The following is a 25,114-nucleotide window of genomic DNA, read 5'->3' as shown; positions in this document are numbered from 1 at the left end:
GACCTCTTAACCTCCTATTTTCCTGTTTGACATATTTTAAGCCTTGTTGCAGCAGCTGTGGGATTCTTGGCATGTCATAACACATTCCCACGAGTGGATGAAGGTTCCATTTTGTGTGTAATCCTGGGTACTCTGTTTCATGGCGTGCACATCTGTAAGTTTTGATGAGAGGCCAGGCCATCTTTGAGAAGGTAGGGTATGGTGCAGCTGGTTTATGAATGATTTTCAAAGTGGTGATGAATGAGTAATTGTGATTAGTGGTTTTTTTTTGTAGAGGAAATACAAATTAAAAATTGTACATTTTAATTATTTTTTCAGTCTTAAATGAAGTTTTCATTTCGGCACATTTCGTCTTAGAATTCATAGAATGCCTACTGTGGCGGAGGAGGCCGCTTGGCGCGTCAGGTCTGCACCAACTCTCCGAAAGAGCCCCCCCCCCCCAACCCCACTCATTTACCATGGCTAATCCATCTAACCTACACCTCTTTGTGACACTAAAGGACAATTTAGCATGGCCAATTCACCTAACCAGCACATCTTTGGAGTGTGGGAGGAAACAGGAGCACCCGGAGGAAACCCACGCAGACACGGGGAGGACGTGCACTCCATACAATCACCCAAGGATGGAATTGAACGTGGGTCCCTGGTGCTGTGAAGCAGCAGTGCTAACCACTGTGCCGCCGTGCCACCCCCTTTCTGCTGACCCTTTTTTCTGTTTTGTTGGCTCCACGTATGCATAGAATTTGAAAAGGTGGCTGCCTTCTAAATCTGTGCATGAGGTGATAGTGACATTCTGAGCTGTATTTCTGTAGTGTGCTGTAAAGCAGCAGTTTTTAGATTCATGGTTCCATTGATTACACTCTCTTCCTCTGCATCCAAAGGTTGTGGGTTCAAATCCCATTTGAGAGACTTTGGGCTATGATTGAAACTCCTCCTTTCTTTGCCTAATTCTTGTTTCATAATTCCTCTCAATTCCAAGTTCTGAAAGCATGAGGGCTCTTCAGGTTTCTTTGTGGATGAAATATAACTCCCACTGTGTAGCTGTTTGGTACTTTGAGTTTATTCGGAGGGGGTTTTTCTTTTAAAAAAAAAGTGACCATATCCTTTATTCTTCTCCCCACTGATTGTTTGAACTGCTGCTTCGTTCCCTGCTCACCGCGCTCCACATCACTGCTTTTACAAATGTAAGATGGACAAGACAGCTTTTTCCTGTTGAGAATTATGAGTCTACGGTGACTTACTGTTTCTTGTGTGAAGCTCATTACAATTCTGATTTCTAACCTGCAACTAAAAGCAAAATGCAGTAAATGTCATCGCAAGGAATTGGGATCTATTTCAATGGGCAATGTTAGCAAATGTACTGAATTTTTGAGATTTTGCAATATAACTCCAATGTTGTTCCCAGCTGCGATGATCTTAAGTGATGGAATGCAGTATATAAATGCCACCAAGGACTATATTTCAACTCATTTTGAGCATTCTCTGGTGCTGTGAACCACCTCATTTTGTCACTGCCCCCTTTTGTAGGAAATGCACCGAACAGCTTTGAATCATAAGATATATTGCTGCACCCACAACAGATGGCATGTTGATTTGGATCAAGGTGGTGCATACAGCTTAAAATCTAAAACACTTCTGAGTCAGTCCTGTTGCGCAGTCAGTGACATGATTCAGCTTGATACACACAATTCATCAGTTACAAAAGCTTTTAAAGAACCCCAAAAAAAGACTATCTGAGGTTGAGATTTTAAGCTCACAGAAGACTAAGTAGTTCTTCCTGTCATTGGCTCGTCACCATAACAAATCAGCGTGAACTTGTTTGTTTTTCAAGGTTGAATCTCATTAATTTAACTTCATTTGAGATCCAGAGTTGCTTCTGTTGGTGTGAGAAAATTCAGGATGACTGCATCTGATTGATGCGAAACTCTTGTCTTTGAGAAGTTTCCTCTATCTTACCTGTTGCAGGTGAATGTGAATTTGTTCCCGTTTGGCATTCCATACAATTCCACCTGTTTTCAGGCTTCAAATTTCCCCAAATCTGAAGAGAAATCTATCTGTTGTGTTGTGAAGTTAAAATAAGTAAATAAGAAGTCTCAACACTAGGTTAAAGTCCAACAGGTTTATTTGATATCATGAGCTTTTGGAGCGCTGCTCCTTCATCAGGTGAGTGGGCTTTAACCCGGTGTTGTGAGACTTCGTACTGTGCCCACCAGCGCTGGCATCTCCACATCAAAGTTAAAATACGTACTTGCAGCTAATTCATTCCACTGATTGTGTCAGTAGGCAATATTTGCCTCTGTGTTTTTGTTTATATTTTCAGAATAAACCTGCAATAGCACCTTTTTCATAAACCTTCTGTAGCAATTATTGTACTATTGCTGATCTTCATAGAAGCTGGACGTGTATCGTAGTCAGCGTTTAGCTGCTATGTTTAAGCAAACCTGGGTTTGCCGTTGATTTAGCTTCCTAATGGTTGACATCTTTCATTTGCTCATTGGATTTGTTTGCAGGTTGCAAGAGCTGGCAATGTGCTCGGAAGATAGTACAGACGTCAATGACATCGAATTGATACAGCACATTAATGTGGATTGTGCAAGACTCAAGCGATTGTTGCAAGGTAAAGTGGATTCAGATGTCTTCAACAGGCTTTTAATAATTTTGCATTGTGAAAGGCGAAACTTCCCCCCCCTCTTGCCTCAATGTTCTTAAATTTTGAAAATGAAGCCTAAAGGCTTCTGTCCTTCATGAATGTAAATGCTGGAAATAAAATTTGGGTGAGATAGGAAGCCAAAGGTATGAGCAAGAGGTGTGTTTTGTTTTCAATTCAGGATTTGAGGTAATGAGGTGAACTTGGTTTAGAAGATAGTTTTACTGTAATGACTGAAAAATAACAGAAGGGAGGGGGGGGGGGGGCGGAACTAGTCACCCAGACTTCTGAAAAATGCTGGGTGCACACCCTTGATGTCAGATTGGAGAACGCGTCCCAAATGTAGGTGGGGATTTGCAGACCCAGATCCCAAAATTGATATTGCTGGGACATGGGGGTTAGCTGAGAATGGACGAGGGTGTGCGCATATTGATCTGATAGAGGATTCGGAGTACCTGGTTTTGTGAAAGATGGAGGCGGGGAGGCTAGTGAGAGCATTTCTGAAATTGGGTTGGTGTGGGGTTTCTGCAATGCTGAAGGCAACTCTTTACCGATAAAAGGAGATTGTGGCAAAAGTCTGGCCGTGGGATAGAGATCAGAATGTTGTAGTTTCCTGCCTCTTGCTTGATTCTGAGCAAGCAGATGAGATCATGCTTGTGACAACAGCGAAATGTGTTTGTGTAGTTTGAATTTAAGTTTGAAGCTTCTCAGCAGTGTCACAGTTGAATTTAATTTGGCAGTCCTAATGGTATTGACTACACTGATGTACAATATGGGAAATAAAGGGTCATGTTCATGGAGTATTTTGTGGGGGCATCTATTTCAGTGTGTGGTGCGGAGTGGTAGCTTTTTGTGCAATAGTGCTGAGGCTTGGTATCTGGTAATGTAGCAATTTGTTCCCTTTGCCTCAATATTGCTTGTTTTTTTTAAAATACACATTTGGGGAATGCACAAATTTGAATATCAATGTTAGTGATTTTAAGCTGGGGTTAGTTTTTTAAAAATGAGTGACTTATGTGTTCCTATATCAGTTCATGTACAACAACTTAAGTAATTTTACAAAATCCTAAGCATGTATTGGGGAATTGTGAACAGGATGCTTGCTATTAAGGGTGGGAGCAAGGAAGGAACATTTGGTGATTGTGGTTGAGCTGTGTGTAACAGAGGAAAGTGGCAATATTAACTTGCAGTTAACGCGAGCTGTTGGCAGTGTTATTTGCTAACCTAACATATAATAGAATCCCTACAGTGCAGAAGGAGGCCATTTGGCCCATCGAGCCTACACCGACAACAATCCCATCCAGGCGCTATCCCTGTAACCCCAAGAATTTACCCTGCTAATCCCCCTGACATTAAGGGGCAATTTAGCATGGCCAATCAACCTAACCTACACACCTTTGGAATGTGGGGGGGAAACTGGAGCACCTGGAGGAAATCTACGCAGATATTGGAAGAATGTGCAAACTCCACAGTCACCTGAGGCCAGAATTGAATCCAGGTCCCTAACCACTGTGCTGCCCCCGTGTCGCCATGCCACCCCTGTGCGCATGTGTGATATCTCTCCGTTCCGCTCCTTCATATGTCACCTGTCTTCCTTCATATGTCACCTGTCTGTCTTTTGCGCTTCAGTGCCTTTCAATAAAACAAAAGATTGTATTACAGTGGCATGGTGGTGCAGTAGTGTATTGTTCCAATGGTTGGAGATTAACCCACACTCGCTCCGAGTTCTTCAGCTTGCTCTGCTGTTAGCTGTGTTATTAAGAAGGATACTTGCAAAGGGGAAGACTCATCAATTTAGATGCCTCCCTGGAACTGAGGCCCTTGAAAAGATATGACTGAGAACTGAAAACAGGTTGCCTGTCAGATGCACCAATTGGGGTTAAAATATGGCCAAAAATGATGGGGCAAGGAGAACATCCCAAGGAAATCTGGCACAGTGGTTAGCACCGCTGCCTCACAGTGCCAGGGACCCAGGTTCGATTCCCGGCTCGGGTCACTGTCTGTGTGGAGTTTGTACGTTTTCCCCATGTCTGCGTGGCTTTCCTCCGGGTGCTCCGGTTTCCTCCCACAGTCCGAAAGATGTGCTGGTTAGGCGCATGGACCTGAACAGGTGCCGGAGTGTGGCGACTCGGGGAATTTCACAGTAACTTCATTGCAGTGTTAATGTAAGCCTGCCTTATGACTAATAAATAGACTTTAAGTTTTAAACTTAGAAGTGCAGAACGCTCCTTCCACCTAAACAAAACTAGTGCATGCCTTCCCTGATCTTAACCCTGTGCATTGCCAAATATCTATTGCGTGAGTTCCAAATGATCAAGGAGGGGAAAAAAAACTAATGAAACACTCTTATTTGCTACAGAGACGGTCTTTAAATTCAAATCTTTGAAAAAGGCAGCTCAGTTGGCAGTCATAAGCAGTCTTGAAAAGGTAAGTGTGACTTTGCTATTTTAATACTAGTCATTTTGTGGACAATCTGATGGATGCAGGGAGGCCATTTGACTGGTTGCTCTGCAGACAGCAATTGAAGAGTTCCAAGATGCATTCTTCTGCTACTGATTCCATGGAATTACAAGTCTATTTCAATGTGAACTAGAAGCAGGAGGAGGCCATTTGGCCCCCTGAGCCTGCTCTGCCACTCCATAAGGTCATGGCTGATCTGATTGTAACCCTAGCTCCCCATTCCCGCCAATCTTGCTTATCTACCTCTACCTGCTCTGCTAAAGTTTGATATTACCTTTAACTTTTTCAGTTAACCATGGATGGTGAGTCCTCTCCTTGGAATTTTTCTTTCTCGTTGGAATGTATCTAGAGGAAAATCCTCTTAAATGTCTGCCGCTGCATCTCTTTTGATCTATTCCTTGACCTAATTTGCCAGTTAGCTAGCTCTCCTTTGATACCCACATAATTGCCCTAATTTAAGGTTAAAATACTAGTTTTGGACCCACTTTTCTCTCCCTCAAATTGAATGTGAAATTCAATTATATTTTGATCGCTGCCATTGATGGGTGCCTTCACTATGAAGTAATCAATTAAGCCTATCTTGTCCTAACAGGTCGAATATGGCCTGCTATCTTGTTGGGACTGTTTTAAGAAACTATCCTGAAAATATTCTGTGAACTCCTCATATAGGCTACCTTTGCCCACCATGATTTTCCAGTCTATATGTAAATTAAAATCCACCATTATTATCCATGTACCTTTCTATAATGCTCTCATTATTTCCTCATTTATATCTGTGCTATCATGTAGTTACTGTTAGGGGGGCCTGTACACCACTCCCACAAATGACTTCTTGCCTTTATAAATACTCATCTCAACTCGCACCGATTCTGCAACCTGAATTTAGGTCATCCTTCTCTATTGTGCTAATACTATCATTAATTAATAGGCCATAAATCACCTTTGGTTGGAATTGCTCAGATTAAATTTCCCTATATGAGATCACAGTGACCATGGGTCACGTCACCCAATATTCCACCTACCCCCTTTGTCTATTGTGATTTTAGCCACCGCTGGAACTTATCCACCTTCCTTTCGAATGCTTGTGCTATGAACCCACTAATGCTCAGGAAGAGGGCATCCCAAATCTCAGAAGTGAAACTTGGAACACCAGTTCTTAATGGTTCATTTGTGTGATTTGGAAAACGTGTGACAAAAGAGATGAAACCCGGTGAGGAAAGGGTCAGTTTTGTAAATTATTCAAATAACAAAACGTTTACTGAACAGTAGAGAAGAACATTAAACTACAATAATGGTTATCTCGACAGTATACTTCAATTACCCCCCCCCCCCCCCCACACACACACACACACACACACACACACACACACACACACACACACACACACTCTAAATCTTATCTGCTTCCCTAAACTTTAAGTAGTCTCACAACACCAGGTTAAAGCCCAACAGGTTTATTTGGTAGCACGAGCTTTTGGAACGTTGCTCCTCCTTCAGGTGAGTGAAGAGTTTGGTTCACCAACAGGGCATATAGAACATAGAACGGTACAGCACAGAACAGGCCCTTCGGCCCACGATGTTGTGCCGAGCTTTATCTGAAACCAAGATCAAGCTATCCCACTCCCTATCATCCTGGTGTGCTCCATGTGCCTATCCAATAACCGCTTAAATGTTCCTAAAGCGTCTGACTCCACTATCACTGCAGGCAGTCCATTCCACACCCCAACCACTCTCTGCGTAAAGAACCTACCTCTGATATCCTTCCTATATCTCCCACCAGGAACCCTATAGTTATGCCCCCTTGTAATAGCTCCATCCACCCGAGGAAATAGTCTTTGAACGTTCACTCTATCCATCCCCTTCATCACTTTATAAACCTCTATTAAGTCTCCCCTCAGCCTCCTCCGCTCCAGAGAGAACAGCCCTAGCTCCCTCAACCTTTCCTCATAAGACCTACCCTCCAAACCAGGCAGCATCCTGGTAAATCTCCTCTGCACTCTTTCCAGCGCTTCCACATCCTTCTTATAGTGAGGTGACCAGAACTGCACATAATATTCCAAATGTGGTCTCACCAAGGTCCTGTACAGTTGCAGCATAACCCCACGGCTCTTAAACTCCAACCCCCTGTTAATAAAAATATACAGACACAAACTCAATTACAAGATAATGATCGCATTCCAACCGTTACCTTGGAATTGAGTTTGTGACTATATATGCCCTGTTTGTGAACTGAACTCTTCACTCACTTGATGAAGGGGCAACGCTCCGAAAGCTCGTATTACCAAAGAAACCTGTTGGACATTAACCTGGTGTTGTGCGACTTCTTACTGTGCCCACCCAAGCCCAATGCCGGCAACTCCACATCATCCCTAAACTTTGAGAATACACGTAACAGTTGCAAGGAAGTATACACCAAGTGGTCTCTGGTTAGATAAGAGGTTTGTGGAAGCTTTATGATCAGATTTTAAACACAAGTTGCAGGAGGTGAGCATGGATCGAGTGGAATTGCACTGTTCCAGTACAGCTACAACATTGGCATCTACCTGGTAAAGGATTCTGAATGCCTACTTTGAAGGAAGTGTCCTGGCCAATATTTATCCCTCAACCAATGTCACAAAATGAGGTTATCATTATTACATTGCTGTTTGTGGGACCTTGCAAAATGCTGCTGTTTCTTACATTTACAATAGTGTCTACATGTAGTAAAAAAATACTTCATTGAAGGATCAGCCCTTTGGAGAATCCTGAGATTGCGGATGGCATTATAGAATCATAGAACCCCAACAGTGTAGAAAGAGGCCGTCGAGTTTGTACCGGTTCTCTGATAGAGCATCCCAGCCAGGCTCTCCCCTACGCCCTATCTCTGTAACCCTGTACATCTACCGTGGCTAACCCACTTAACCTACACATCTATGGACATTATGCATCTTTCTGTTAAAGTTCCTGGAATAGGCAGCAGAAACCTGGTCCGTGTGTCAGCTCCTTAACACCTCTTGGGGAAACCTGTATGTGCACCAGCCTGATGTCCTTTTCCCTTCATTACCATCCTCTAATTGGTGTGCTCTTTGTGCATGAAGTGTTCAGCGATCAATGCGACTGAACCTTGTTTAAACTTGCCAATGATACATCTGTTGCGTTCGACTATCAGCCAGGGCTGGGATTTGAACCATGTGGTCTCAATATCTACATCATGATGAGTTTATGTGCAATGTCCCATTGATGTTGAGTGACCAATGAGAGCAACAGTGTTGGGCTCTATCTCCAGTGGGAGCAATCATATTGGTCCAAATGGGCTGAAAGGTTTGCATATTTATCAAAAGGCAGCATTCCTTAAATATAGATAGAATATTGCACATTTGGTTTCTTCGAGCAATCTTTACAGCACAAGTGAAGGTTTCAGAATTGCAAACTAGTTGTCCGCCAATTCTAGTGCTACAATGCAATTTCTAATTCAGGCATTTTGTTTCAAGTTCAAATATTTACAAAATTTGATCTTTTTTAAAAAACCTGTAGGCATTTTGGAATTGGGTGGAAAATTATCCGGATGAGTTTACCATGCTGTATCAGAGACCCCAGCCTGACCTGGCAGGTAAGCAGTGCTTAAAAATGACCTGAGTGCTGGAATGATCTAACAGAATGGCTTGTGCTACTGCAGAGGATGGGAGGTGGATACTGTTTGAAGTTTATTTATTAGTGTCACAAGTAAGGCTTACATTAACACTGCAGTGAAGTTACTGTGAAATTCCCCCAGTCGCCACATTCCGGTGTCTGTTCGGGTCAATGCACCCAACCAGCACGTCTTTCAGACTGTGGGAGGAAACAGGAGCACCCGGAGGAAACCCACGCAGATATGGGGAGAACGTGCAGACTCCGCACAGACAGCTACCCAAGCCAGGAATCGAATCCGGGTCCCTGGCGCTGTGAGGCAGCAGTGCTAACCGCTGTGCCACCGTGCAGATGTTCAAACTTATACTCCCTTGGATATTGTAGTGGTTGTGTTTACTTGGTTTTTTTTTGCAACCTCATCCTGTTCCCTGTGAACCAGAAGAATGGAAATTTGTGATTCCAGTCAGGCTAGTGTGGGCAGACTTCAACTTCATTCCTGTAAAATCTGGAAGGCGAAGGAGGTGCTTGGGAAATTATCAATTCACATTTTTGTGATTATCTGGTAAACAAATGGTGAAATCAAAGTAACTGAAGGACAAATACAACATGTGTGCATTCAGCAGCAGGGAGAATGCAGCAGTTGAAAGAGAAGGCTAACTGCCATCACCTCAGGGCAGGGCAATGAGCGCGGTTTTTCCAGCATCTCCCACATCCTGAGAACACATTTAAAAAGGGAAAAGGATTTTAGAGTGGCTGAAGATGTGCTTCAAACAATGGGTTACATTTCGAATGTACTAATTGACGCAGGGCTATAAGTGGGTGCATTGATGCTTGTTTGGCTGATGCTTTTGGTACCAGTATGTGGTATTACAGGGCGTTTGTTCACAGCTGGAAATAGCTGACAAACAGTTAATAAAAATGAAGGAAAATACATTTACTTAGTCTCTTGCCAAAAGTGGTTCTCAAAACAGTGGGCGGCACAGTGGTTGGCACTGCTGCCTCACAGCGCCAGGGACCCGGGTTTGATTCCCGGCTTGGGTCACTGTCTGTGTGGAGTCTGCACGTTCTCCCTGTGTCTGTGTGGGGTTTCCTCCGGGTGCTCTAGTTTCCTCCCACAGTCTGAAAGACGTGCTGGTTAGGTGTGTTGGCCAGGCTAAAATTTTCCTTCTGTGTACCCGAACAGGCGCCGGAGTGTGGCGACTAGGAGATTTTCAGTAATTTCATTGCAGTGTTAATGTCAGCCTACTTGTGACAATAATAAATCATAGAAATCATAGAAACCATACAGTACAGAAAGAGGCCATTCGGCCCATCGAGTCTGCACCGACCACAATCCCACCCAGGCCCTACCCCCATATCCCTACATATTTACCCACTAATCCCTCCAACCTACGCATCTCAGGACACTAAGGGGCAATTTTAGCATGGCCAATCAACCTAACCCGCACATCTTTGGACTGTGGGAGGAAACCGGAGCACCCGGAGGAAACCCACGCAGACACGAGGAGAATGTGCAAACTCCACACAGACAGTGAGCCGGGAATCGAACCCAGGTCCCTGGAGCTGTGAAGCAGCAGTGCTAACCACTGTGTTACCGTGCCGCCCGATAAACTTTAAAACAAAAGGAATGTTAAAATTGGAATCTCTAATTTGCTCAATATCCAATGGGACCGTTGCATTCGTTCACTTCATTATGGAAAGAGAATCCCACGTGCCTGCTTCAATAAAACATTTGAGTTTTGTATCACTGATTACTGCCAAAGGTGGAAGTGCATTCGAGGCACTGAACCTGTTCTTGCATAACTTGGACATCCAAAACAATTCTCCTTGAGTATAAATTTTCCTCCGCAGTCTCATGTGGTTTCAGTACATCCAAAGCATTTACCACTTATGACCTAAACAGGTGTTACATATCCATGGGATGTGGAGCAGGGTGGAATAACTGGCTTTTAATCAAATAAATTGTAATGCTCTGAAAGTTTCTACTTGCCTGTATCGAGCAATCACTGTATTCTTCAGTAAATTCAAAGTTATCGCTGGGTTTATGTGATTGACTAATTTTCTCATGTATTCAAAAAAAAAAGACTAAAGCTATTTTACTTTGGCTGGCTAGGTTTGCTCCCAGCACAGTTAGTATCATTTTGATGCATTTACATCTTTTTCTGTTTTTTTTTCCTTTTACGTAAACCCCACCCCCAATAAAAGATTGTTCGGAGAAGCTGTTTGACCTTGTGGATAGCTTCGCTGAAAGTGCCAAACGGAAAGCAGCGGTCTGGCCTTTGCAGATCATCCTCCTTATCCTCTCTCCTGATATTCTGCAGGACATCTCAAAGGAAGTTGTTGAGGAAAGCAAAATGAACAAGGTAATTTAGATTTTTTTTCCCCATTTGGGAGACCTTGGCACTGTTTTGTCAATTGCAGTCCCTTGGATTTTGCTCTGTTGCCGTGTCTGTGAGCCTTGGTGTGTGCCAGAAAGCTTTTTAACTAAAGAAGCCAACTTTTGTTATTCATTCGTGGCACGTGGGTGTCGCTGGCCGGCCAGCATTTATTGCCCATCCCTAGTTGTCTTGGGAGGCCAGTTGAGAGTCAACCACATTGCTGTGGCTCTGGAGTCACATGTAGGCCAGACCTGGTAAGGATGGCAGATTTCCTTCCCTCAAGGACATTAGTGAATCAGATGAGTTTTTTCCGACAATCAACAATGGTTTCATGATCACCAGTCGATTCTTAATTCCAGATTTTTTTTAAATTGAATTCAAATTCCACCATCTGATATGGTGGGATTCGAACCTGGGTCCCCAGAACATTAGCTGAGCTTCTGGATTAATAGTCTAGCAATAATACCACTAGGCCATCGCCTCCCCAAGATCCTGTTGTCATTTGACATCCGTGTGGGCAACTTGTAGTGGACACCATTGGATAGCGAAGCAGAACAGCATTCCAGTTAACTTTCCAGTTGAAAAGAATTGTAGTGCCCTTGTCACCATTGCCAGACTGAAGATGGTCAACTCTGATTTGTCTGGTGTTCTGTTGCTAAATGAAGTCGTGACTTAGTTGGTCAGTACGGATCATATAAACTCGGTGATCCATGGGGGGAAACCCATTGCGGAGCTCTTCCTGGATTTGTAAGCAATTTATTTAGTACATCCCACAGACCCAAGATAAAACAATAGCTTCCACATCCACATGAGCAAATTTTGTGCATTGAGCACCAGGGTGCAAATTGATCCATTGAAGCCTGGCTCCCAGAGGACTGAGGCTTAGATTTTTGGGAAGGGGGAGGAGGTACACGCTTGCCCCCACCCCTGTATCATTTTCTAAACACAACCAACTGTATGTTGTTGTGGAGCATGAGTGCAGCATTGACTGTACAAGCCGCACAGCATTTCCTGTTTGAAACTGTATTGCTGTGGAGACGCTGAGCACAGGCCTTGTACTTCACATAAAAAAGAAGGAAATGTTGGAGGGTGAGTCATCCCCAGCTACTCTTCATCATTAAGCGCCCATTTGGAAAGCTGTAGAGTTCCGCCTGTGGGTTGTTTGTTCCACAGATGTGGATAAACACTCGAGGGGAAGGAAAGAATAAATAAAGACTGACTGACTGAGGAAATCTTGTTTTATTTTTGGCAGTGTTGTCTTAAAGCTAATTGAGGGCTGCAATTTTTTAAAAACTGTAAATCATGCTTTTTAAAGAAGGCAGATTAGAGCTCTTAAAATGATACCCAGTAATGTATATTTACAGCTTCGCAGTTGTGACAGTTCAGCTATACCATCCAGCTTTTTTGTTTCTCTGAATGCAATTGTACAATTGATGCCAAATTAGGTTTGTGATTTTTTTTTTTGTTGCTGCAATCCTATATACTCGTTGAGAATTAAACAAGTCCGTCAACTGTTTGAAAATTTTTCATTCAAATCCAGTCAGGTCTCAGGTGAAAAAGCAAGGGTCCAACCCAGTGTTCCGTGCAGTTACTTCCTGCGCAACTGAATTAAAAAAAAAACAAGGGATGCATGTCCAGTGACTCACCCTGGGTCACTCTGAGGACTTGAGGGAACTTGCTTCCTCACACCACCATTTGGATGTTTAAAAAAAATGCCACTTGCATGCATTTTACTTCATGTTTTAAACTGGACCTTTAACCAGCAAAGGTATTCTGTATCATTGCTGTTAGCAGAATGACTAAACACCTAGAGAGCAGTTGCTTGCTGAGTCATTGGCAGTTTCTTACATAACGGTGACGAACATGATCACCAGCCCCTGTGAAAACACTCGAGCTCAGGAATAATCTTCCATTGTGGTTTGTTGGAATATTTAGCAATATCACAGATTCTGAATATCCTCTCATTCCCACTAAACTACACCACCGCCAACCTCCACCACACCCCGGCTCTTGCGAAGGAATGGAACCAGGTATCCTCCCTCATCTCTCTCTCCCCAGCTTTGGAAGCAGAAGTGGTGTGAAACTCTGACAGGATCCTGTTCGCGAATGCCCACCTCTGCAATTGACATTTGGCCTGTTGTAAAATGGGAGGAAACGACTCTAGGATAATTTTTTTTAAAAAAAAGGGAGCTATGGGTGGGATGTCGTTTTAGGCTGGGGGTGTAATTTTTCTGATTGACTCCCAACAGAAAACAATCTCTCAAACACAACTGGCGTTGTGCGCCTCTCAAATGGAGTTTAACGTAAATCAGTTCGGGAGAAAGAAGAATGTTAATCTAGTTCTTTTCCCTCTTTCCCCCAACACCAAACACATGGCTTGGCATTTCTTCCCTCCAGTGCTCTCTGTGGCCCAATTTACCTGGCTGATCTTGGGTTTGGAGCCAAAGAACCACACTACAGATTTCCTTCAACATGTCTTGGCTTTAGTTTGGCCTTTCCCTCTTTGTTGCTAGTTCGACTTTTCTCAGCTAATGGATTTTGCTCTGGGTCTGAATCGAGGCCAAAGAAGGTTGGTTTGTTAAATTAATAGCATGTCAACATTTTGTATTGTCTCACTGCTGTCTTCCTAATCTTTGCACAGAAGTTGTTTCTGGACAACCTGAAAAAAGCCCTTGCTGGTCACGGTGGCAGTCGGCAGCTAACGGAAAGTGCTGCAATTGCCTGTGTTAAACTTTGCAAGGCCTCCACGTACATCAGCTGGGAAGACAACTCTGTCATCTGCTTTCAGGTTCAGTCCATGGTTGTAGACCTAAAGGTATGGAATTTCTGCTAGATAATTTGTTGAAGAAGCGCCAATTGAGAAATGGGGATTAGATGATACTTACCTTGGGTTTAAAAGGCTGTGATGTATTTGGGGAGGGAAAATTGAAGGAGGCAACTTTGTTACACAAGATTCTGCCAAGATTATAGGTCCCTCATTTCTGCATAAATATGCTGCATCATGAAAGTGAATGACAGGTTCTCAATCGCAAGTTTTGAGTGTTTGCTTATTTAGAGAATTTTAAAAATCTAATCTAAGATTAATATTCTGCTTTTAGCGGTTCCAAGTAACTAGATAAGGGAAAGCATTAACGGTGCTTTCACCCCTACCTCTTGACTGGACATTGGTACATGATACAAGTGGCTCTGAAGAGGAGGAGAAAAGTATAACTTAGATTTTAACATGATAATTCTCTATCATTAGCATGGATTGAGACCAGATGAGGCATCCGTTGAGAGTGGACGTAGCTTGCATGACATTCCTCAAGCATTCTGGCATCTGAAAACCAGAAGCCAAGAGGTGTCACTGTATGAGCCTCATGTCACCTGTGTGCAGACAGGTGATGACGTAATGTCTCAATTCACTGTTCACCAAGGCATTAGGGTACAGATTACTGGTTGGCAGTGTTGTGATAGTTTAAACACAATGGAATGTTGGATTTGTGTAGTTAGCAGTGATTTACCAGATAAGTTACAATATTTCACAGCATGTCCGACGCCTTTGCTTGGACATGTCCTGAGATTGAGCAAATTTCCTTGATTCTGCCCTCCCCAAACAATATTTGAAAGGCCACATAACAAATCCTCCCCGAGCTTCCAATATGTTCTGATATAGTGCTACAAAGATTTTCTTAAACTTGATAAGTTGGTCACTGTGGATAAATTAGTAAAATATGTATTTTAATTTTTTAAAAGTCCAAGTCCACCATTCACAGGTAGAGTGGACAGGGAGTTTGTTTCCAGACTTCTGTGAATGGCACTCTAGTTACTGCGAACTGTCTTTAGACAAATAGTGACTAAGGTGGCAGAGTGGTTAGCACTGCTGTCTCACAGCGCCACTGACCTGGGTTCAATTCCCGGCTTGGGTCACTGTGGGGGGTCTGCACATTCTCCCCGTGTCTGCGTGGGTTTCTTCCGGGTGCTCCGGCTTCCTCCCACAGTCTGAAAGATGTGCTGGTTAGGTGCATTGGCCGTGCTAAATTCCCCCTCAGTGTACCCGAACAGGCGCCGGAGTGTGGTGACTAGGGAATTTTCACAGTAACTTCATTGCGGTGTTAATGTAAGCCTACTTGTGACACTAATAAATAAACTTTAAAACTTCCTTCAAGCCCGTGTGCGACTTTGCGATGAAAAGCACCTGACATCTATTTTACTACCTCCTCAATTCTAGAAGATTGCCTGCTCCCCGCCCTACTTTCGTACATCCCATTTCTCTGTGACAAGTGCCCTACCTATTTAATTGTACAGTATGTTTAATAATAGGATAAATAGATATAACCAAGATTTCAGATTTTTTAACTGAAACGCAAAATGAAAATCTAAAATTAGAGTTTAACTAATAAAACCCGAAAGACGTCATTGCCTGCTTGCTCTAGTTCTGAAGTGACGCACGCAGCTACTTCTCTTGTATAACACTGGGCGCATCATCTCCCTCCACCTTTAGCCAAGAATGACCTAAATTGACTGTGTGATGCAAGGTAAGGTAGCTGATGGGGGTCAGGTGTTGGGGATACAGGCTATGATGCCTTTCAGTTCTTTGAGGACAGTTAAATATGTAACTATTTGCTGTTCCTTCCAACGTTGCTTGGGTTAAACTCAAAAAATATTTGGGAACTTTAGATTTGACCCAAATTAAGAAAGCATAGAAAACTTCAGAATCGTATGCACTGATGGGCAGTGTTTAAAGGGCAAGTGTGGCACAGAAATGGACGAAGATTTGGCACTGCATTTCCTTTCTCATTTACTGGCTTTACTGGGGGCTTTCAAACTGATCAAAAAAGTGACCTTTTTTTGGGTAAGCTTCATCTGATAATTACATTGTTATATCTATAGTTCTTTGTCTCAGTAATTGCTTTGATCTGTTGTTATTTCACAGACCCTGTTGTTTAATCCTAGCAAGCCTTTCTCCAGAGGTGCTGGCAGCCAGAGTGCAGATGTGGATCTCATGATAGACTGTTTTGTTTCCTGTTTTCGCATCAACCCTCATAACAATAATCATTTCAAGGTATCTAAATATGCTTTCGTTCTGCTTCAAGAAGGTTTAATTTTAATTCTTGTGATTTCTGAGGTGAGCATGTTTCAGGACTGGTCGACACAAAAAAGTTCAAAGTTATAATAGTTGACATTTAGTATAAATACCTACTGGGAAAAAGATAAATGTTACGTCACAAGGGTGATGAATCAGCATTAAGAATAGGGAAGGGCTAACATGAAGAATCTGCTGTATGCTGCATTTGTCTTGCTAATGAATGATGGGAACAAACTGTTTATGTTGCTATCCACTGGCCACATTGGGTGGACACAGTAAGAAGTCTAACAACACCAGGTTAAAGTCCAACAGGTTTGCACAGTGGTTAGCACTGCTGCCTCACAGCACCAGGGACCCAGGTTTGATTCCCAGCTTGGGTCACTGTCTGTGTGGAGTTTGCATGTTCGCCCCGTGTCTGCGTGGGTTTCCTCCGGGTGCTCCGGTTTCCTCCCACAGTCCGAAAGACGTGCTGGTTAGGTGCATTGGCTGTGCTAAATTCTCTGTGTGTACCCAAACAGGCACTGGAGTGTGGCGACTGGGGGATTTTCACAGTGACTTCATTGCAGTGTTATTGTAAGCTTACTTGTGACACTAATAAATAACATTAATGGTGGAGACATTGTGCTCACTGCTGTCAGCTTGGATATGTGCATGTAGCTTTGAACTGCTTCCGTGTGTTACAACTGGGGGATTATGGAGGGATGATTTATGCCTGCATAGGAGCAATTGGAATAAGAGTAGACCATTCTGCCCCTTCATGCTCCTTCACTCGGATTTAGGAGCAATAGATAACAATGCATTTGTCTCAAATGCCTGAACAAATGGTACGAATGCCAGTAGCTTGGTAAAGAGAAGCAGCTGAGATCGGACCTTTAAAAAGAAAGTATAGAATGTGGCAGCTGCTGCTAACCTTGTTTACTGTCTGCCTGTTGTTGCCGTGAGAAGGTGATAGCCTCTCTAAGGGTTGTTTGTGCAGCTGCTGAGAATGTGAAACTCGCTACTGCATGGAATGGCAGAGGTTATTAATGTGGATGAAGTGGGAAGCGAGATGAGCATATGAATCAAAGGATATGTTGATTAGGTGAGATAAAGGAAGGTGGGAGGAGTTGTTCGTGCGGTGCATACGCTGGAAACGGCCTATTACTGTACTGTGAATTCTATGCAACTGGACAGCTTGCACGGCCACTGCAGAAGGCACGAGTTAACCACAGCATGGGCTATCATAGGTGTTGTCCAATGCATTAGCCATTAGCTGTATGTGGCCAATTGGAAACTCAGATTGCATTTGACTAAATTAAGAAAAATGAGAAATTGATGGCGTTGTTTGGCAAAGATTGACATTTTCACAGCTTATACACGCACACTTGAAACTTTTTAGTAAAATGATAATGTGGAAAGCAGTGTGTGCAAGTGTTTTTAATCAATGTTTTGCATCCTTTGATGCATATCAGTAGTTGGTGTTTATTAAATACTATTTAATTTAGTACACTTTTCTGAATGCCTGCACTAAAATTAGTGCATGTGCTTAGTGTTGTGACCACACCCTATTGAGTAATAGTGTCAGAATCTCCAGAAGGATGAGCGAGATGGACTTTTCAGCTATACATCTCAGTGGTGGGCAACCTGTGGCCCAGGGACCACACGTGACCCATCTGGGTTCTGAGTGCGGCCGACAAGACATTTTGTTGAGCGTAGCCCATGTGCAGAGTTGCTGCATTCCGCTGATTCCCGTCCGTGTAGTTTTTTTTTTACGACTGGTATGACTGAAGTGATTTGCACATGAAGCAAGGGCAAGGGAAGTGAGGTGTTTGCTGACAGCTCACAACACTGACGGTAAGAACCGTGTGCTCCTCCGCGTTCAAAGTGTAAATATTTATTTTGATCATTTGATGTTTATGGTTCTATTCATATATAAATGATGAAACATTTTCTATAACTTATGAAATATTTGGCGTGTATTAAATGTATTTAATCTTATTCACGAGGTCATGATTAGTAAGCAAGCCCGATTTCGATCTTGTGGCCCAGAGATGAAGGAGGGCCACTCACGTGGCCTAAGTTGACCGTCATCATGCAGCAGTTTCCACAGCCATTATTAGCTCGTAGATTTCAAGATTGATGGCAATCATTTACCATGCTGGAGTTTGAACTGGCGACCTCAGTGTCAACAGTAGCAGACCAACAACGTCCTTGTAAAAGCTTTTCACTTCAAATTTCTGTAGAGGAGCTTTATAACTGCAAAGGAGCCCCATTGGTCAGTGTAATCAAGCGGGAGACGCATGATTTCACACAAGAATAACAGTGGTCCAGCCAGGAATTCTGTTGATTTTTTAAGGACTATCCTGGAGCTATGAGGGTACATGACTGGATAATCTATTTCAATGATGGTTGAGTGATAAATATTGGCCATGGCATTGGGAGAACTTCACTTTTCTTTGAAGGTTGAGTAATAAATATTGGCCATGGCATGGGAGAGAGTTTCTGTTCTTTGACAGGTGCTTTTGGATCTTTTATGCTCACCTCTGCTTATTACTGTCCTGAAGTGTCAAGTCTTTGGAGATGAGTGTAAACCAGAGACCTTTTGACATTTGGGCTTGAGTGCTACGATTAAACCAAGGGTGATACAGCGAGGGGAAGTGGAGTTCTAATTTCACTCCTCCATTCTCCAAAAAGGATTTGAAAGGGTGAACAGTGATTCAGGCATGATGCATTCTATTCCTACGTTGTTTTTGTAAAAGATAATGCTCAGTTTTATACTGGCAAAGGCATCCAAGCTGCCCGTAAGCAGGAACAATCTCACTGATATGGACACAGAAAAGTAACCCTTGTTCTATGTAAATGTGATTTCAAAGATCTTTTTTTGAAATAGTTCTTGGGACGTGATTGATATCAGCAAGGCTACATATTTGTTCTGAACTCCGACAACAGCAAGGTGGTGGGGGTGGGGGGGGGGGGGGGGGGGGGGGGGGGCATTTGCGGTGATTTCATTTACAAATTTCAGGTCAGATAACATTAAGAACCAGCCATGAGGTGTGCAAGTCACAAGTAGACCGGATTAGGTTGCATGGTGGGCAGGCTAGTTTGTGAATCACTTGAGATTTTACAACAATCTGGCATGTGTTGATTAGATTTCACTTTGTTGCTGACATCAAGTTCTTTATTTATCTTGTGGCAGGTCTGTTTGGCATCAGCCTCCCCTCCAACCTTTCATTATGTCTTGGTTAACTCACTGCACAGAATTATTACAAACGTAAGTATTCCTTGATGCAGAGGTGCTCATTCTGCCAAATAATGAGATTTGGTCGGTTCTTGTTGATGTAATTCACAAACCTCTGAATGCTATCTCAATGCCTTGTGCCAAAGGTGATGATAATGATTGTTATATACATTGTGCCTTTTATTAAAGCATCATAAATCCAATTTAGTTTAAATATGTACATATTCTGAAGATTTCTGGTGTTGCACTTTGAGGCAGTTTGTTTTAATATTGGTTGGGGTACTTCGATGTGTTAGCACATAAACTGAGCAAAGGTCCTCTCTCGGCCTCCCACCTCTCTCGGCCTCCCTCGCTCTCTGCCTCCCACCTCTCTCGGCCTCCCCCCTCCCCTCCCCCCCTCTCTCTCTCTCTCGCTCCCCCCCCCTCTCTCCCCCCCCCCCCCCCCGGAATTGGGAACGTCAGTAGACCACTCGGCCCCTCAAGTCTGCACCCCCATTCAATAAGATCACGGCTGATCTGATTGTAACTGTAACCCCACATTCTTGCCTGCCCCGATGAGCCCCCCCCCGTCAATCAAGAATCTACCTAGCCCTGTTTTTAGTGTTACCCTTGCACTCAAATGCAGATGGAGGTAACACTTGTCCTATGAGAGTACCAGGTCGACAAATTCATTAGTACCCAATTTCCCATCACCGACTTTGTCTTCTTTGTCCATGAATGTCCAGGTTTCATTGTCACTCAGGATTCTGGCCCCAGCAGAGAATCTTTGCAGGAAAATCTTTACTTTGTCCTCTTTGATGAACCCACAGTCATCATCGTCAATGGCTCGGAAAACCTTTCTGACGTCTTCAGCAGATATTTTTAGATAGGCCGCAAATCATAAAAAATTTCTTGTAGTTGAAGGTTTCGTTGCCTTGGCGTTGCTTTAATGCAGTGGTAATGTCAGCAACTGACAAAATGTCAGTGATTTCCATCATGAAACTGCTTTAATGACCCTCTGGGCCTTGCACCATATGGGAGCGAAGCACCTTCTCTGCGTGTGTTCAACTGGAAGACCTGCTTTACGTGCAGTCCATTAAGGTGACTGTCTTAAAAATATTCCAAGATTCTGCTTCCAGTACCTCTGGAGGAAGAGAGTTAAAGAAACTCATAACCCTCAGAGAAAACTTTTTTCTCACCTCTGTCTGAAATGAGTGACCCCTTATTTTTAAACAATGGCCCTGAGTTCTAGATCCTCTGACAAGGGGAAACATTACTCCACATTCTCTCTGTCGATACCCCTCAGGATCTTAAACATTTCGACCAAGTCGCCTCTTACTCTTTCTAAACTCTAATGGATGCAACCCTAACTTGTCCAGCCTTTCCTCGTAAGGCAAACCTGTCCATTCCTGGTATTAGTCGACTGAACCTTTTCTGAACTGCATCTCAATGTTCAGGGTGTAAGGTGAATATCCTCCAACTATTGCCTGGTGTTAGTCAGCTTACCTCAGCTTGAGAGTTCTACGTGTCCAGATTTTACGTTAAGCCTGCGGGGATCCTGTTCCTCTTTTGAAACTCTTAATCAGTCCAAAAGTATCCCTGGTCCAAGTGATTAGAAATGAGATTCAGATGTTGCCAAGGAAATGTTCACTGACCTTAAAAAGATAAACAAATGACCTCATGGTAAGGAAGCGGCTTTGAAGGATTCATTCATTCTTTTTGAGCATGATTGCAACTTGAATAATTCCACTGATCTTTCTAAGATTGTTTACTTGACCTGTGCCAAAAAGAGAGGTTTATTGAAAAGAAAGTGTACGTGAAAGAGTGAATCTGATTCTCTCTGCTACTTTTGAAAAGAATTGATCAGAGAACCGTGTTTTAACTTGTGTACTTTCCCTCCGTGATGCGAGTACAGTTTAACCTTAATTAGAAGTTCCTTAGTTTAAATATTTGTTTTAGGCACTGCTACATTTCCAGTCGTCCTTCATTTAAATTCGATTATAACTTGAAATTGTCAAGAATAGGTCATAGGCCTGATTTAAAGTGGGGGGGTGTGGTTGTTATTGGAGGCAAGCTTTTTTCAGAGAATATCGAAGGTGCTCGACATGTCAGACACGGCAGAGCCAGTTTTACGATGACAGTGCTTTCTTTCACCTGCTGCTGTCTTCCAACTCCAGGGCAGTAGAAAAGTGTGCCTCTGTGGCTGCTGGAGTGAGGAAAGCCAAGGGTTTATATTGATCTTAGCAATGGACAGAAGGTGAAATTCATGGTGACTGTCTGTTACAGCTTTTAAACCTAAAGGTAGTTACTGTATCCTCCTCATTGTCGTAGAGTCAGAGCTTTACAGCACAGAAGGAGGCCCTTTGGCCCATCATATTTGTACTGGCCATCAAGCACCTATCTATTTTAATCCCATTTTCCAGCACTTGGTCTGTAGCCTTGTAGGCTAGGACGTTTCAAGTGCTCAACTAAATGCTTGAGTGTTGAGGGGGTCCCTGCTTCTCCCACCCTTGCTGGCAGTGAGTTCCAGATTCCCACCACCCTTTGGGTGAAAAGGCCTTGCCTCAAATTCCCTCTGAATCTCCCTCCCCCCGACCTTAAATCTCTACCCCCTGGTTATTGACCCCTCTGCCATGGGGAATAGCTTCTTCCTATCTCCCGTATCTGTGTCCCTTATAATTCTGTACACCTGAATCAGGTTCCCCCCTCAGCATTGCCTGCTCTAAGCAAAACAACTGCAGCCTAACCAGCCTCACATAGCTGGAATGCTCCAGCCCAGGCAACATCCAGGTGAATTTTATTTCCTTGCCCACTCTAACTTAAAACCAGTTATATTAACTGGCGCTGCTTAAATGCAGACCATCAGGGTAGGTGTAGGCTGTGAAGGAAATCTGGAAATGCAAGACTGCCAAAACTTAATTTTCATTGGAATTTGGCAACACGTTGTATGGTAAAGAAATTGGCATATTTAATTCATGGTCCTTGAAGGCTGCTTCTTGTCACCCAAGTTCCAGCATCTGTACAATAATGCCTGGCCTGGCACAGAAGCAAAATACCGCGGATGCTGAAAATCTGAAATCAAGAGGAAAATGCTGGAAGTACCCAGCAGGTCAGGCAGCGTCTGTGGAGAGAGAGAGAGAGAGAGAGAAAGGGTTAACATTTCAGGTCGAAGATCTTCGTGTTGCTGAAATGTTCACAGTAAGAGTTTTAACAACACCAGGTTGAAGTCCAACAGGTTTATTTGGTAGCAAATGCCACTAGCTTTCGGAGCCCTGCTCCTTCGTCAGACGGAGTGGATATCTGCTCTCAAACAGTCCATCTGACGAAGGAGCAGGGCTCCGAAAGCTAATGGCATTTGCTACCAAATAAACCTGTTGGACCTTAACCTGGTGTCGTTAAAACTCTTGCTGTGTTTACCCCAGTCCAACGCCGGCATCTCCACATGCTGAAATATTCAACAGCAGTAGAAATCGGTCAGATGTGCATTTGCCGAGGTGGGGGCCGTTGACTCCAGGAGGAGCGGGGAATGAATTCCAGTTGTGTAATTGGATTGTACCAGAGAATCAATAGGAAATCGGATGAGCTTTCTTCAAGAATATCGCAAGGAAAGTTGACCGGTGACGTACCTGCACCCTCTTGTGGTTGGCTCAAGTATGACATTGACTCAACATAAGGCAGAACTTGAATAGCAGGCTAAACAAACTCAGTTACAAAAAGAGGACTGGAGAAAGAATGAACCTTTTTTTTAAACAGCAAAGTTGTAATTTTTTTGGAGATGACATTGGCAAAATTACATAATACCATCTTCTGGGCCTACTGTGGACCCAATTTTAATTATCAGCTTAATGGCTCCTGCAGTTAATCTACTCCTGAAATGGGGGTTCTACCCAAAGTATGTATCCTTTTTTTTGTCCTTTTTTAGACACTTGTGGTTCTGATCTATGTTTTCAACTGTTTGAACATAGAACAGTACAGCACAGAACAGGCCCTTCGGCCCACGATGTTGTGCCGAGCTTTATCTGAAACCAAGATCAAGCTATCCCACTCCCTATCATCCCGGTGTGCTCTATGTGCCTATCCAATAACCGCTTAAATGTTCCTGAAGCGTCTGACTCCACTATCACTGCAGGCAGTCCATTCCACACCCAACCCTCTCTGCGTAAAGAACCTACCTCTGATATCCTTCCTATATCTCCCACCAGGAACCCTATAGTTATGCCCCCTTGTAATAGCTCCATCCACCCGAGGAAATAGTCTTTGAACGTTCACTCTATCTATCCCCCTCATCATTTTATAAACCTCTATTAAGTCTCCCCTCAGCCTCCTCCGCTCCAGAGAGAACAGCCCCAGCTCCCTCAACCTTTCCTCATATGACCTACCCTCCAAACCAGGCAGCATCCTGGTAAATCTCCTCTGCACTCTTTCCAGCGCTTGGTTTCCAGCGCTTGGTTTGATCTTTCAGTACTTAGCCTCTTGTATTTTTAATTATAATTCACTTGACTGCAACAGGGGCGGCACGGTAGCACAGTGGTTAGCACTGCTGCTTCACAGCTCCAGGGTCCCGGGTTCAATTCCCGGCTCGGGTCACTGTCTGTGTGGAGTTTGCACATTCTCCTCGTGTCTGCGTGGGTTTCCTCCCACAGTCCAAAGATGTGCGGGTTAGGTTGATTGGCCAGGTTAAAAATTGCCCCTTAGAGTCCTGAGATGCGTAGGTTAGAGGGATTAGCGGGTAAATATGTGGGGGTAGGGCCTGGGTGGGATTGTGGTCGGTGCAGACTCGATGGGCCGAATGGCCTCCTTCTGCACTGTAGGGATTCTGAGTGCACAGAGTGTCAATGCATTTACAAATCCATTTCTCAAACGCAACTTTTCAGGCACAGGAGGGTGGGGGGAAATGGAAACACAAATATTTGCAGTGTAAAACCTGCAAATGACTAAGCAAGAATTGTGGAAGCCACTTTGCACGCAACAAACAACATGAATCGATATATTTTGCTTTAACCATAGGATCCATTGCGAGTCTGTTGTGCAAGTGGTGGCAGCAGCGTTTTTAACGTCAGTCAGTCCAAAATTTTACTCCTGCCCGAAACATAACTTGAGAACTAATTATGCAGCCAATTTTTAAAAATAAATGTAATTTTTTCCATTAGTACCCCGAACTTAAAAGCCTCGAGGACATGTTTAAATCATGGCAGTTTTTCCCGTGGTGGTTTATTTTATCCATTGTGCTTCTTTTCTGGTTCTCCTGTGGTTTCTGAGTTCGGATAATTTAAGCCCTGGAAACACTTTTCATCTATCAGCACTGCTTGAATAGAGCTTGATTACTTCCTGACGCCGAATAAACAAATAGTCAATCCACATTTCCTCCGCTAATTTCCTTCACCCACCCCCTCCGCTCAAAACAGGATTACGGGATTACTCACTGTCCTTGCATCCTGTTAAGAGATGTATTAATTTGGGCAAATGCACGGTCTATTGTTAACCTTTTTGTAGCACTTTGAAAACCTCTATCATATGACAGGAAAGTCAAAATATCAACAAAACAATTGCACTGTCTTAACCAGTAGGAAACTCATGAGGAAACAATTGGTGCACATCAGTGGAGTCCAATTATGTAACCAGTTTAAGAATAAACTGATTTCAAATTGGAATTTCTTTGCAAATAAACTGCAATCATACCCAATTTCTGAATCAAATTGGGACTAAAATTGTTAAATGACTCGCGTTCAGGTTGGAGGATTATTGAAAAAGCAGAGACC

General features: G+C 43.3%; 1 protein-coding gene across 9 annotated transcripts in view; it reads left to right on the top strand.

The window, feature by feature from the left end:
* Positions 1–25,114, top strand: part of nf1a (neurofibromin 1a) — a 159,112-nt gene that overhangs the window by 46,995 nt on the left and 87,003 nt on the right. For 8 of the 9 annotated variants that reach the window (XR_013499075.1, XR_013499076.1, XM_078224704.1 and 5 more), the window contains exons 5-11: positions 2,511–2,617; positions 5,007–5,074; positions 8,621–8,696; positions 10,919–11,076; positions 13,733–13,906; positions 16,007–16,135; positions 19,335–19,409. Coding sequence is in view for 7 of the 9 variants with exons in the window: in XM_078224704.1 (XP_078080830.1) it covers positions 2,511–2,617; positions 5,007–5,074; positions 8,621–8,696; positions 10,919–11,076; positions 13,733–13,906; positions 16,007–16,135; positions 19,335–19,409 (787 nt within the window). In the remaining 2 variants the exon portion in view is untranslated. The remainder of the gene's footprint in view (positions 1–2,510; positions 2,618–5,006; positions 5,075–8,620; positions 8,697–10,918; positions 11,077–13,732; positions 13,907–16,006; positions 16,136–19,334; positions 19,410–25,114) is intronic. The other variant, XM_078224705.1, reaches the window with a different exon arrangement.

Source organism: Mustelus asterias, chromosome 12 (assembly GCF_964213995.1).
Source record: "Mustelus asterias chromosome 12, sMusAst1.hap1.1, whole genome shotgun sequence".
In the NCBI taxonomy this organism is placed as follows: domain Eukaryota; kingdom Metazoa; phylum Chordata; class Chondrichthyes; order Carcharhiniformes; family Triakidae; genus Mustelus; species Mustelus asterias.
The sequence above is the reverse complement of the archived record's forward strand: the minus strand, read 5'-3'. Positions and strand labels throughout refer to the sequence as shown.